At 46.1% G+C, this 12,541-nt stretch overlaps 1 protein-coding gene across 5 annotated transcripts in view; it reads left to right on the top strand.

Annotated features, from left to right (window-relative positions):
- Nucleotides 1-12,227, top strand: part of SMARCD3 (SWI/SNF related, matrix associated, actin dependent regulator of chromatin, subfamily d, member 3) — a 210,912-nt gene extending 198,685 nt beyond the window's left edge. For all 5 annotated transcript variants that reach the window (XM_030546621.1, XM_030546623.1, XM_030546620.1 and 2 more), the window contains 3 exons: nucleotides 5,912-6,073; nucleotides 11,263-11,360; nucleotides 12,059-12,227. In XM_030546621.1, the coding sequence (XP_030402481.1) occupies nucleotides 5,912-6,073; nucleotides 11,263-11,360; nucleotides 12,059-12,212 (414 nt within the window). In that variant the 3' untranslated portion in view covers nucleotides 12,213-12,227. The remainder of the gene's footprint in view (nucleotides 1-5,911; nucleotides 6,074-11,262; nucleotides 11,361-12,058) is intronic.
- The last annotated feature ends 314 nt before the right edge of the window (nucleotides 12,228-12,541 follow it).

Genomic DNA, 12,541 nt, shown 5'->3' with positions numbered 1-12,541 from the left:
GTGGTGTACTCTTGCCACATCCCAGAACAATCTATGGAAAGCATCAGAGACAACAATAAACAATTGAAACCACTTAGAGGTAGAAAAGGAACTCTGCAACAGGGCAGGAGTTTGCCCTTCCTGTGAATAGAAACAAAAGACTGTTTTCAGTGTGAGAATGTGTTGAGAAAGGCACTCTGGATTCATTCACTGAGGAAAATCCGGGGCGGAGGGGGGTGTTTTCATGAACGTTTGGATCCTAGTTCTTGAGAAACCAGCCATCTTTGGAAGAGACTGAACTTTGGGGACAAATCTACTTTATTAGATAGGAAAGATAACTATTGATAAGGGTAGACTCAGGTTCAAAGTTTTATAGTTTTGGTGCTTACGATAACCACTTGTTCTTCTTTGAATGCTTGTTCTTGTCAATTCCAATCAGGTGTTCACACGTACACAGTAACCAGAAGATTTTTCCCCTAGCAGCAACCGTAGGGTCAGCCTGGGCACCCCCTGGAGTCGCGCCTTCATGACATCCAATATAGAGCCCTGCTGACCCTACAACCCCTCAGTCCCTTCTTACCGCCAGTGACCATCGCTGGAATTTCCCCTTACTCTTCTCTTGTTCTGGCAAGTGGATTAGCAGTGCCTTATACACTGTACATAGTTAGTTTCCAGTAGTTAGTATAGTTTAATAGTTCTTTATAAGTTTCAGTTACGGGAGGTTCTTCTGCCGTTTCCTCCCCCCATTTGTTACTGGGGCATGCTGCGCTCCCTGAGCTTTAAGACTTACCAGATTTGTGCGAAACGCATGCCAAAAAGTCTCCACCACACCTGCTTACGGTGCCTCGGTGAGGGTCGCCAGAAAGACCGCTGCAAGATCTGTTGGGAATTTTGACCAAGAAACATTAAGGAGAGGGAGCAGCGTCTCAAAATTCTCCTTATGGAGGCAGCTCTCCGATCTCAGTCAGACCCAGGCGCCGGAGATCCTGCTTCCAGCACATTGTCTTCGGCACGAAGTGCTCCGGCGCCAAAGAAAGATGCTGGCAAGAAGGCTGGGCACCGTCATGGAGCCTTTCGGGGACAGTCCAGCCTTTGGCACTGGTCCCAATTGCCAGCGCAGAAGAAAAAGAGGTCGGAGAGAGGCCGATCTCCCTTGGCAAAACCCAGGGACCAGCCACCAGTGACACCTCATTTGGGCCACAGCTCGGGAACTCAGAGTGGGACCATGTTGACTCCTGCCCAAGCGAGGCCGTCGAGTTCAGGCCCATCTTGCTCACCACACCCATCACAACATCTACCGCTGCTGTCCACCCCAGAGGCTTTCAAGGTGGCAGCAAGTCTGCTGAGACTTATGCCACTGTTCTCGCCACTGAGATTGGAGAGTGTCTCGGCACCACAGGGTGCAGTCTAAGGGAAAGCTGGTGATGATTACACGCCAATCCCCATCACCTCAGCATCTTTGTACTCCAGTGCCACCATCCAGGGAGCACAGTCGGTTCTCTGCTGCTCGACACTGTACCTCGAGAGGAGCAGCGCCACTCTGGTCCTCCTACTCAGAGTCAGAGTTGGACTCATACCGTTCCGACTATAGCAGGAGCAGAAGATCCTCCTCCTGGCACCACAGGCGGTCCTGCCCAATGCAGTGGACCCCTCAATGGCAAAATCCACAGCAGTGGCCATTTTGGACTCCGTCGGCTTTTCATCAAGCCCAGGTTTAGAGTCGGGTCCCGCTTGGGTGCAGCATCAGTGGTGTCAGCGACTTTCATTTTGCTACATTTGGTATCGGCGCCAGTGCCTCGGTCATTAACACTGGCACTTGTGGTGCCGTTTTTGGCACTGGCACTGACTACAGCACCGACATCAACTGCTTCAGCACTGGAGGCATCAGCAGTGCCAATTGCAGCTAGGGTGCATGATACACGCTTGGCACCAGCACTGACACTGCCTCTGTCATTGGCACTGACTGTGCTGGCACCTTAGAGACCCCCAGTGCTCATGCTGCACTATCCGCCAGCACCAGTGGGGGGCCCAGTGTCGGCACTGACACCTGGGCCATTCACAGCACTGGGACCAGGCCAACCTACTGCAATTCCCAGAGGGTCAAGAGATCTCTTGGGCAGGCATGGTAGGGAGCAACCACCTCCCCTGCTGGTCTCCTCCTCACCAGAGGAGGCCCTAGCGGGCCCTTCAGTAGACCCAACTCTGAAAGACTCCAGAGTGTTGCAGCAGCTGCTGCACTGGGTCGCCCAGGGCCTGGGTATTAAGGCGCAGGGAGTTGTGGATGATGCACACACACACACACACACACATACATATATATGCAGTATAAGTTTTAAACAAACAATTTAATTCTGTACACAGCAATGATGATTGTGAAGCTTGGTTGAGGTGGTGAAGTCAGAGGGTGGGATATTTCTCAGGGAATGCCTTACTGCTAAATGATGGACTAGCACTTGGCTCAGCCTTCAGGAGTTAATACATTGTTGTTAATGTAGTCTCACAATCTATAGGGCAGCACGAATGGAGGGAGGGGAGACAGCATGGCAGAGAGAGAGACACACACACACCATGTGAGAGAGAGAGAGAGAGATGAGCATTGACCCTTTAAGTTTGCTGACCACACTCTAAGTACATTGCCTTTTTAAGTAGAGAGCTGAGAGTGGTGCATCTGACATGCCAGACCTTCCGAGCACACTTAACGGGACAATATGTATCAGTCATGATGGACAAAACCACAGCAATGTTCTGTATCAACAAACAGGGGGTGCACGCTTCTCACCCCTCTGCCAAGAAGCCCTCATGATGTGGGACTTCTGTGTAGAACATTTAATACACCTGCAAGTGTCATTCCTCCCCAGGGTACAGAACACGCTGGTGGACCACCTCAGCAGGTTGTTTCATGGCCATGAGCGGTCCCTCCACCTGGCTGTCACAATTTCAATCTTCCAGAGGTTGGGATTTCCCCAGATAGACCTATTCGTCACGTGATACAATGAAGTGCCAGCAGTTCTGCTCCTTCCAAAATCACAGCCCGGGCTCCAGTGCGGACACGTTCCTCCTCCCTTGGGGATGTTGTCTCCTATACGCCTTTCTGCCAATACTGCTCATTCACAAGGTGCTCCTCAAGATCCAGAGGGAATGCGCTCAGGTCATATTGATGCCACCAGCTTGGCCCCGTCAGCACTTGTACACATCTCTCCTAGACATGTCCGTGGAAGCCCTGATCATCCTGCCGCTCTTCCCGGACCTTCTAACACAAGATCATGGTCGTCTTCAACATCCGAACCTCGAGTTGCTTCACCTCACAATGTGGAAGTTCCATGGTTGAACCCAATGGAGCTTTCCTGTTTAGACCAAGTTTGACAGATCCTCCTTGGCAGCAGAAAACCATCTATGAGAGACACATACCTCGCCAAGTGGGTGAGATTTTCAGTCTGGTCAGCGCAGCATCATTTGTGCCCGACACTAGCTTCAGTGCAGCTTATTTTGGACTACCTCCTACATCTGAAGCGGCAGGGGCTTTCGTTATCGTCAAGAAGGGTGCACTTAACTGCCATTTTGGCCTTTCACCCTGGCGAGGAGGGCCTTTCTGTGTTTGCTAACCTGACGGTCAAACTGTTCTTAAAAGGGCTCGACAGGCTATACCCTAACATCCGTCAGCGTGTCCTGATCTGGGACCTCAACCTGGTCCTGTCTAGACTCTCGGGATCCTCCTTTGAGCCTTTGGCAATGTGCTCCCTGCTTTACCTCTCTTACAGGGTGGCGATCCTGGTGGCGATAACCTTGGCCAGGAGAGTGTCTGAACTCAAGGCCCTAACCTCAGAGCCCCCTTATACTATGTTCTATAAGGATAAGGTGCAGGTCAGGTCTCCTGCTTTCCTCCCAAAGGTGGTATCACAGTTTCACATTAATCAGGACAGCTTTCTCCCGGTGTTCTACCCTAAGCCACATTCTAGCAGCAGGGAGCAGAGACTCCACTCACTAGATATCCACAGCGTGCTAGCTTTCTACATTGAGAAAACGAAGCAGAAAATCGGTCTAGCTGTTCGTGGCGGTGGCAGACAGAATGGAAAGGCCTACCCATGTTGTCACAAGGCATTTCGTCATGGATTACACCCTGCATTCGCAAGTGCTACAACCTGGCATGATTTCCCACACTCCCAATCAGATCACACTCCACCATCAACAGCATTTCTGGCTCTGGTTCCCACTCAGGTAATCTACAGGGTGGCGACATGGTCCCCCATCCACACTTTTACCACACTCTGTGCGATTACGCAGCAGGCCAGAGATGATGCCGCCTTCAGATGAGCAGTGCTCCAATCAGTGGACGACTCTGACCCCACCTCCTGAACTTGGGCTTGTGAGTCACATGATTGGAACTGACATGAACAAGCACTCGAGAGTGAGTTGTGGAAAAACCGATTACTCACCTCGTAACTGTTGTTCTTCCAGATGTGTTGTTCACGTCCATTCCAATACCCACCCTCCCACCCCTCTGTCAGAGCAGCCGGCAAGAAGGGGCTGAGGGAGTGTAGGGTTGGCAGGACCCTATATTGGATGCCATGAAGGCGCGACTCCAGGGGGCACCCAAGCCAATCCTATGGTTGTTGCTCTGGGAAAAATCTTCTGGCTGGCATGCCTGCGGCACACACACACCTGATTGGAATAGCCATGAACAACACTTCTTGAAGAACAAGTTATGAGAAGGTGAGTAATCGTTTTTTTCCACCATTCACTCTTGTTTCTAGTTAAATCTTTTTATTCTTTCTTAAATAAACCTTCTTTTGTTATAAGTGCTGACAAGTGCTCTGTGGTTTACAGGAGCACTGGTTTAAGGTAAAACTGGCAAACGGGCATGCTGCACCTTTGGGTGCAGAGGCTCTGGAAATTCTGTGAGTAGCCTGTGTCAGGGGCTGGATATGAGAGGGAACAATTCAAAGCATATTTGCATATTGAGATTTCTCTCTGCCTGATGCAGAGGAGGGATTTGAATCCACATCTCTTAGCTCTCAGATGAGTGTATTAATCACCAGATCATAGACTCATTCTCTCTCTCTCTCTTTGATCCTGGTGGTTGGATCACTCACTGGGAGGAAGGACAGCTGAGTTCAAGTCTCTGCCCTAAATAGTATTTAAGTATTTATACAAAGTAGACAAGCGTCAGCAGGCATGAGTGAGAACAGAATAGCCTTTAGTCTGGTTGTTGGGATGCTCACCTGGAAGGCAGGGAGAGTTGAATTTAAGTTCCTGTTGCAGAGTGGGGATTCAAATGTGGGTCTCCAAGATCCTATGCAAATGCCCTAACACTGGACTAACATTTATAACGGATGGACAGACACACACTTCCAATTTGCTGACAAATTCTGAAAATTTTTGAAGATGAGGCGAATATTCTGGTTTTTGTTTTGGATTGCTAGCTGAACCAAAAAATCAGGTGTTTGCCCTGGTCTATTTATAGCTCATTTTAGCTAGGAGACTGGATATCTTAGATGGCTGCTAATGGAACTTTCTAGACTGTAGATCACTGATTCAAATTTGGGCTGGATCAGTAGTGATGAAAAGTTGTTACCCTGTGATGGCTGTTTAGTGGCCTGCTTGTATGAATTAATATTAGTAGTTCTCAGTCCAATTTCTTGTCTACACATTACAAAAGCCATGATCAAAATTGGTACTGATTGGTCCCCTTGTCGGTAGGCTCAACACATCGGCCAAGAGTTCCACAGGGACTGAACTTTCCTGTCACCCTTAAATATTGTTCTTCCAGGGCAGGGTTGAGGCACACTTCCTGGGCAGCTTGCACTTTTGCTGCCTTGATTACTTGAGTCTGCCACCTTTTATAAGGAACAAATTCACTAAAAAATTAAAAACAAAACTCACCTCAACCCTGTGCATCTTTCTGTCTGTCTGTTTCTCTCTCTCTCTGCTGCAGCCTCCACAGTTTAAACTGGACCCACGACTGGCCCGTTTGTTGGGAATACATACACAGACCCGATCAGCAATTATCCAGGCCCTCTGGCAGTACATCAAAACAAACAAACTGCAAGACTCCCATGATAAGGAATATATCAACTGTGACAAATACTTCCAGCAGGTAACTCCCTATTGGTAGCAAGATATCTTCAGAGTTCGGGACTAGCACCTAGCTGTTTCTTGAATGGGCAGGAGGTCCTGAATAAAAGTTTCCTTTTATAATTCTCTGAATTTCTTCAGTTTCACATGGCTGTCAGCAGGCATTACCACCAATGAGACAAACACTCTTCACATATCTTTATTTTGCAGTGTAGACAAAGCCCTCAGAGTCACATACCCACAAAGTTCTTCCTTCTACTTCACAGTGCTAGAAGGAATTTGTCTAGTTTTTCTGTATTCTGTATTAATTGCTTTGCACAGCTCTGACTTATGAATCAAAGTTACCATTTTATATCAGTCTTATCATATAACCTGCTAATTCTGAATGGTTGATTATAGGGACAAAGTGAGTGAGGTAGTATTTTTTTATTGGTCCAGCTTCTGCTGGTGAAAGAGACAAGTGTTCTTTCTACACAGCTCTTCTTCAGATTGGTTATACGCAGACTCCTCCAGTCTGTCAGGAGTGGAAGGACATGCCATATGTCTCTTGAAAGGCAATTTTTTTTCTAGATTTGCAGTAACTTGTAAGATTTCACTTGTGATTTCTATGTAATGACTTGAACAGTTATCTCCTCAAGACCCATTTCTGCTATGACACCCACCTGAAATTAACCAACCAAGCCATCCATTAAAAAGAATCCTCACCCTCTTCTCTCCATGACACCATGCAGTACCCTCATTGAGTAATGTTGTTTTATGGGTGTTAACTCCAATTTCCCTGCCTTCTTTGTTTGTCTAACTTAGTTTGTAAGCACCTCAGGGGAGGATCATTTCATCTTTCAGTTATGGGAGAAATAAATTATGAATATTTGGTAATTAAAAGTTTATTCTTAGCTTCCTTTCTAACTCTCCATTTCGAGTTGCTCATCATTCTTTTTCCAGTTGAAGTGACTCAGCCCAAAGAGGACTTTTTGTTTTTTGAAAGTTTGAACAAAATTGTTTCAGCTATTATTAAAATTATTTGAACATGAAAGGCATATTTATCTTCGTCCCACTATATCCCAGTCAGAAATGTAATATTTCTGTAACCCCAAAACTTACCATATATACTCGTTCATAAGCTGAATTTTTTTAGTAAAAAAGGGAAACACCAGAGAAGGGGGTCGGTTTATGAGTGGGTATAGAGAGGGAGAGGTGAGACACAGTGCCTCCCCCCAACAGAGGGAGCAAGGAGAGGCAGCACAGCCAGAAGGGAAGAGGCAGGGCCAGTGTCTCTCTGCTTCTTGCCACTCTGCTCTCTCTCCAGCCTCCAAAGCAACTGCAGCTCCAGGGCTGGCAGGCTGCAGCCATGCCACCCCCCAGAGCAGGCTGTGGCTGCGCTGCCCGGCCCAGCCTGCTGAAACATGCTGCAGCCGCACTGCCCAGCCTGCCGGAACAGCTCCAGCTAGATCAGAGACATCCTCCCCTGGCCCTCCCCAGATAAGATGGGAAGGGATGGGATGGGGAGAGTGGGGGGGTCCCAGGCTAGGGGTGGGGTCATGAGGGGGTGGTCACAGAGGTTACTCCCGTCTCCCAGCTTCTCCCCCCAAAAAAATTTCCCCACCATTTGCTGTGCCAGCCAGTCAGGATAAGCAGCTGGCGCACCGGGACACTTTGTTTACTGAGGTTTACTTCCGTGCCTGTGGACACTTGATGTCCTGGGAACCGAAGTTTGACGACCCCTGAATTATAGAGTTGGCTTATGAATGGGTTATAAAAAATTTCCATTTTTACTTATCCATCTTGGGGGGGGGGGTCGGCTTATAAACTAACCAGCTTATGACTGAGTATATACAGTAAATGTTTAGACACTTTGAACTTACCCTTTTTAAGAGATATTGGGTAAAATTTCCAGTAGCACTTAAGTCCCATTTTTAAAAGTGGCTTGAGTACTTGAAGCTTGAATCCCACTGAAACTCAGTGGGACTTCCTCCTAAGTACCTAGGTCACTTTTGAAAATTTTACCTCTTATTTTGATCTAAGGCTAAAAATAAATTTCTTAACGTTCTGTATTTTTAAAGATCTGAGGACATAATTTTCATTTACACTATGGCCTCTTTACACTACTCTTAAAGTGTAAAGGGACCTTAACGTAAGTAATTACATTGACTTGTAAATTTACATTTGTGCCCCCTTGAAGACCCCTTTATATTGCCAGAGCCGTGTTTAGTGGCCTTGGTGTAAATGAGATGCAGGCCCATGAGCCTGCATATTTGGGAGCTGGTTGCATGCAAAGTCATGTTTTTCATCTGACTTTCTGAGGCATTGTTTAAGAGAGCAGCAGTAGCATGTTCAGTGAGCAGACATTGTGAAGGTAAAAACTTAACCCATCAGTGCCCTTAATCTATCCAGGTTCTTGTATTGGCACCCATCATCATAGTATGTGAATGAGAGTACGAATAACAACATTGATCTCTCTCAGTCTCCCTCCCTCCTTTTCTTGCTAGCAACAAGGGGATTTAGGGTTTGTTTTGAACTATGGTAACATAGAAGTGTTAGTTTGAGGAAGGTGTTACTGCAGGAAAGCAGCATGAATGAAGAAGTGAGATTGGCGACCATTCTTATTTCATATGGCAGTGAGTTCCATATTTTTGGTCGGGTTCCTGGGATGGTTCTGTTTCTTATAGTCATGAGTCTTCCCCTAATAATCTGCGGTTCCATAGTCTTGTCAAAAGGTAGCAGTGGTGTGAATCTGGGGTCATGGCGAAAGAGCGGTGTCTCAGGGAGCCAGGGCCAGTCCCATGTACAGCTTTGAATATCAAGATAGACAGCTGGAATTGGATCAGTGAGGAGTCAGTACAGAGGAAAGTGCTGTTGGGGGTGCTCCGTGCTGCTGAGAATGTCACTGAGCAGCTGGGCTGCTGCATTCTGATTAGTTGAAGCTTCCTAAAACCATAGGGCTTCATTCCTAGACATAGAGAATTACAGTAGTTAAGCCTAGAAGTTACAAAAGAGTGGATCACAATCTGATGGGATAGGGCAAATCATCTGGCCAGCTGCAGATGGAAGCTGATGGTTTTTACCACTGTGGCTATTTGGGTATCTAGGTGCCATGCAGAGTCTGAGAGGATCGCAAGGCTACGGACCAGATTAACAATCCAGGGGAAGATACTTTCTTCAAAATCCTTAATGTATAAGTTCAGTTTGCTGAATAGTCACTGATTATTACAACTTCTAGAAGAGTTCGGTGTATGGGGAGAAATGGTCCCTGCTCCAAAGGGCACAAAAGGTAGTTAAAAATAAGATTGAACAAGCAATGTGACAAACGATAGAAGAGAGGATATGATGGAATAAGGTGGTTTGCAAGGTGGCAACATGAATAAGTGGAATATTCCAAACCATATTTATTACTTTTTAAAGATCTTCTACTTTTTTCTGTTCTTAAGTAGCCTCTGTTTTTTTGAAGTTCTTAAACCTCTTCTTGTTTCTGGTTATTATAATATATAATAATGGATGGAAATGTTAACATACACCCCTCCTTGGGCATGTTGGGCAGAAGCTGAATATAGGGGCCCTTGTGGTTCCACTTTGTGAGGTGGAGGAAGGCAGAATTCAAGGAGCTGTGAACTATGGAAGATTACATTCAATGTAGATAAATGCAAAGTAATACATATTGGAAAAAATAATCCCAGCTATACATACAAAATGATGGGGTCTAAATTAGCTGTTACCACTCAAGAAAGAGATCTTGACAGCATCATGGATAGTTCTCTGAAAACAATGTGAAGCAGCAGTCAAAAAAGCTAACTAAATGTTCAAAATCATTAGGAAACAGATAATAAAACAGAAAATATCATAATGCCACTATATAAATTCATGGTACACCCACAAGTTGAATATTGTGTGCAGTTCTGGATACTCCAAATCCAGAATGATACATTATAATTGGAAAAGGTGCTGAGAAACAGTTAGAGGTATGGGAGCTGCGGGAAGCGGTGTAGGCTGGGACACTGCTTCCCGCAGCTCCCATTGGCCGGGAATGGCGAACCATGGCCACTGGGAGCTGCCAACAGCCATACCTGTGGAAGCTCAGGTAAACAAAGTACCTTGCAGCCCGCCAGGGGCTTACCCTGAACAAGCTACGAACCAAGTTTGAGAACCCCTGGACTATACTGACATAGATTCGAAGGCTAGAAGGGACCACTCTGATCATTTAGTCTGACCAGCTACATAAGAATAAAAACATAAGAATGCCCATACTGGGTCAGACCAGTGGTCTGTCTAGGCCACTTTTCCATCTTCTGACAGTGGCCAATGTCAGGTGTTTGAAAGAGAGAGGAGGGATAGTTCAGTGGTTCAAGCATTAGCCTGCTAAACCTGGGGTTGTGAGTTCAATCCTTGAGGGGGCTACTTAGGGATCAGGGCAAAAATTGGTCCTGCTAGTGAAGGCAGGGGGCTGGACTCAATGACCTTTCAAGGTCTCTTCCAGTTCTAAGAGATAGGTATATCTCCTATTATTATGAAAAGAAAAGGGCAATTATCAAGTGATCCATCCCTTGTTGTCCAGTCTGAGGTTTAGGGCACCATAGCATGGAATTGCATCCTGATCATCTTCATTAATGGACCTATCCTCCATGAACTAATCTAATTCTTTTTTGAACCCCATTGCATAACACAGGCCATAGAACTTACCCTAAATAATTCCTATTTGAACGATAGGAGGTCTTTTAGAATAACATCTAATCTTTGATTTAAAAATTGCCAGTGATGGAGAATCTACCACAACCTTGGGTAGATTGTTCCAGTGATTAATTACTCTCACAGTTAAAAACGTACATCTTATTTCCAGTCTGAATTTGTCTAGTTTCAAGTTCCAGCTATTGGATCTTGTTATATCTTTGCTTGATTAATCAGCCCATTATCAAATATTTGTTCCATTTGTAGATGATTATAGACTGTGATCTAGTCACACCTTGACCTAACATTATAATGAGCTGTTTCCTCCAGCTGCTAGACTAAAGCAGGGATGCTACCCACCCCATCAGCCAGACTGGTAAGTGACTTCGGAATTTATGAGGAAAGCAGTATTACTATAAACAGTGCCTAGGGGAGCAGAGCTAGAGATAAGCTTTCAGAATTTCCTGACTTTTGAGCCCTTGATTTCTCACCTTCCTGTTCAATTGCAAGGTAGTTTTTTCCCAGGGATATTAACAAACCTTTCACCTTATTTAGATCTTCGATTGTCCACGGCTAAAATTTTCCGAAATTCCTCAGAGACTCACTAATCTGCTGCTGCCTCCAGACCCCATAGTTATAAACCACATCATCAGGTAAGTGTGCCAGCCAGCCCAGCACTGCCCGAGTTTCCCACCACAAAGGAAGTATGAACCATTTCCCTCTTTGCCCCACAGATGATGTTGCTAACCAGTCCTCCATTTTCTGTCAAACTCTGATAGATTATTTGTATCTGGGATACTTCCACAGACCCCATTATTCTAGTATCTAGGTGCCTCATGAACTTACATGTATTTATCCTCACAACCCCCTCCCTTCCCTTAGGAAATGTTATCCCCATGTTACAGATGGGAAGTTGAAGTACAGAAAGACTAAGTGTTTCCACAAAATCAAAGAAGATGTGAGTAGTGAGTTGAATCTGTGTCTCACTAGTCCTTGGCTAGCACCCTAAACACTGGACCATCTGTTCTTTCTAAAAAGGTACCTTTCACTATACCCTGCAACACACCCTGCTGGTGTACCGAGCTTTCCCCAAAGCCAGCACTCCTGGGAAGAGACTGGAGTAGCTGGGAGGTCCCATCCTGCCCTGCTCCCTACAGTGCCTCCTACTGGGAGATTCTGGGACTGTAACATCTGTGAGTGCCACAGAAGAAGCTCTGTTATGCCCATTCCTTCCTAGTTAGGTCTGGAAGAAGTCTCAGCAGATTCCTTCCTTCCACTCCTGCTAAAAACATGGACTCAAGTGGGCCTAACACTGAGAGTGGAATTCAAGGTTCTGTTATCTTCTCCATAGCGTTGACCCCAATGACCAGAAAAAGACAGCGTGTTATGACATTGACGTGGAAGTTGAAGATCCCTTAAAAGGACAAATGAGTAGCTTTCTCCTCTCAACAGCCAACCAGCAGGAGATCACAGCACTGGACAACAAGGTAGGGGGACAACAATAAGGTGGGGAGGGATAGCTCAGTGGTTTGAGCATTGGCCTGCTAAACCCAGGGTTGCAAGCTCAATCCTTGAGGAGGCCTTTCAGGGATCTGGGGCAAAAAATCAGTAGTTGGTCCTGCTTGTGAAGGCAGGGGGCTGGACTTGATGACCTTTCGAAGTCCCTTCCAGTTCTAGGAGATAGGTACTGGCACAAGAGTGAAGGATTTAAAGTATCATGGAGCATGGTATATGTGAATATGCAGTATGAGGGACATGAAGTCACATGCTACACTCTATGAGAATGCAGTCTGAGCTGGGTACATTGTCACAGGGCATACTCTATGAGAGTGGA

Source organism: Gopherus evgoodei, unplaced genomic scaffold (assembly GCF_007399415.2).
Source record: "Gopherus evgoodei ecotype Sinaloan lineage unplaced genomic scaffold, rGopEvg1_v1.p scaffold_47_arrow_ctg1, whole genome shotgun sequence".
Taxonomy (NCBI): domain Eukaryota; kingdom Metazoa; phylum Chordata; order Testudines; family Testudinidae; genus Gopherus; species Gopherus evgoodei.
This window is presented reverse-complemented; position numbering and strand designations above follow the sequence as displayed.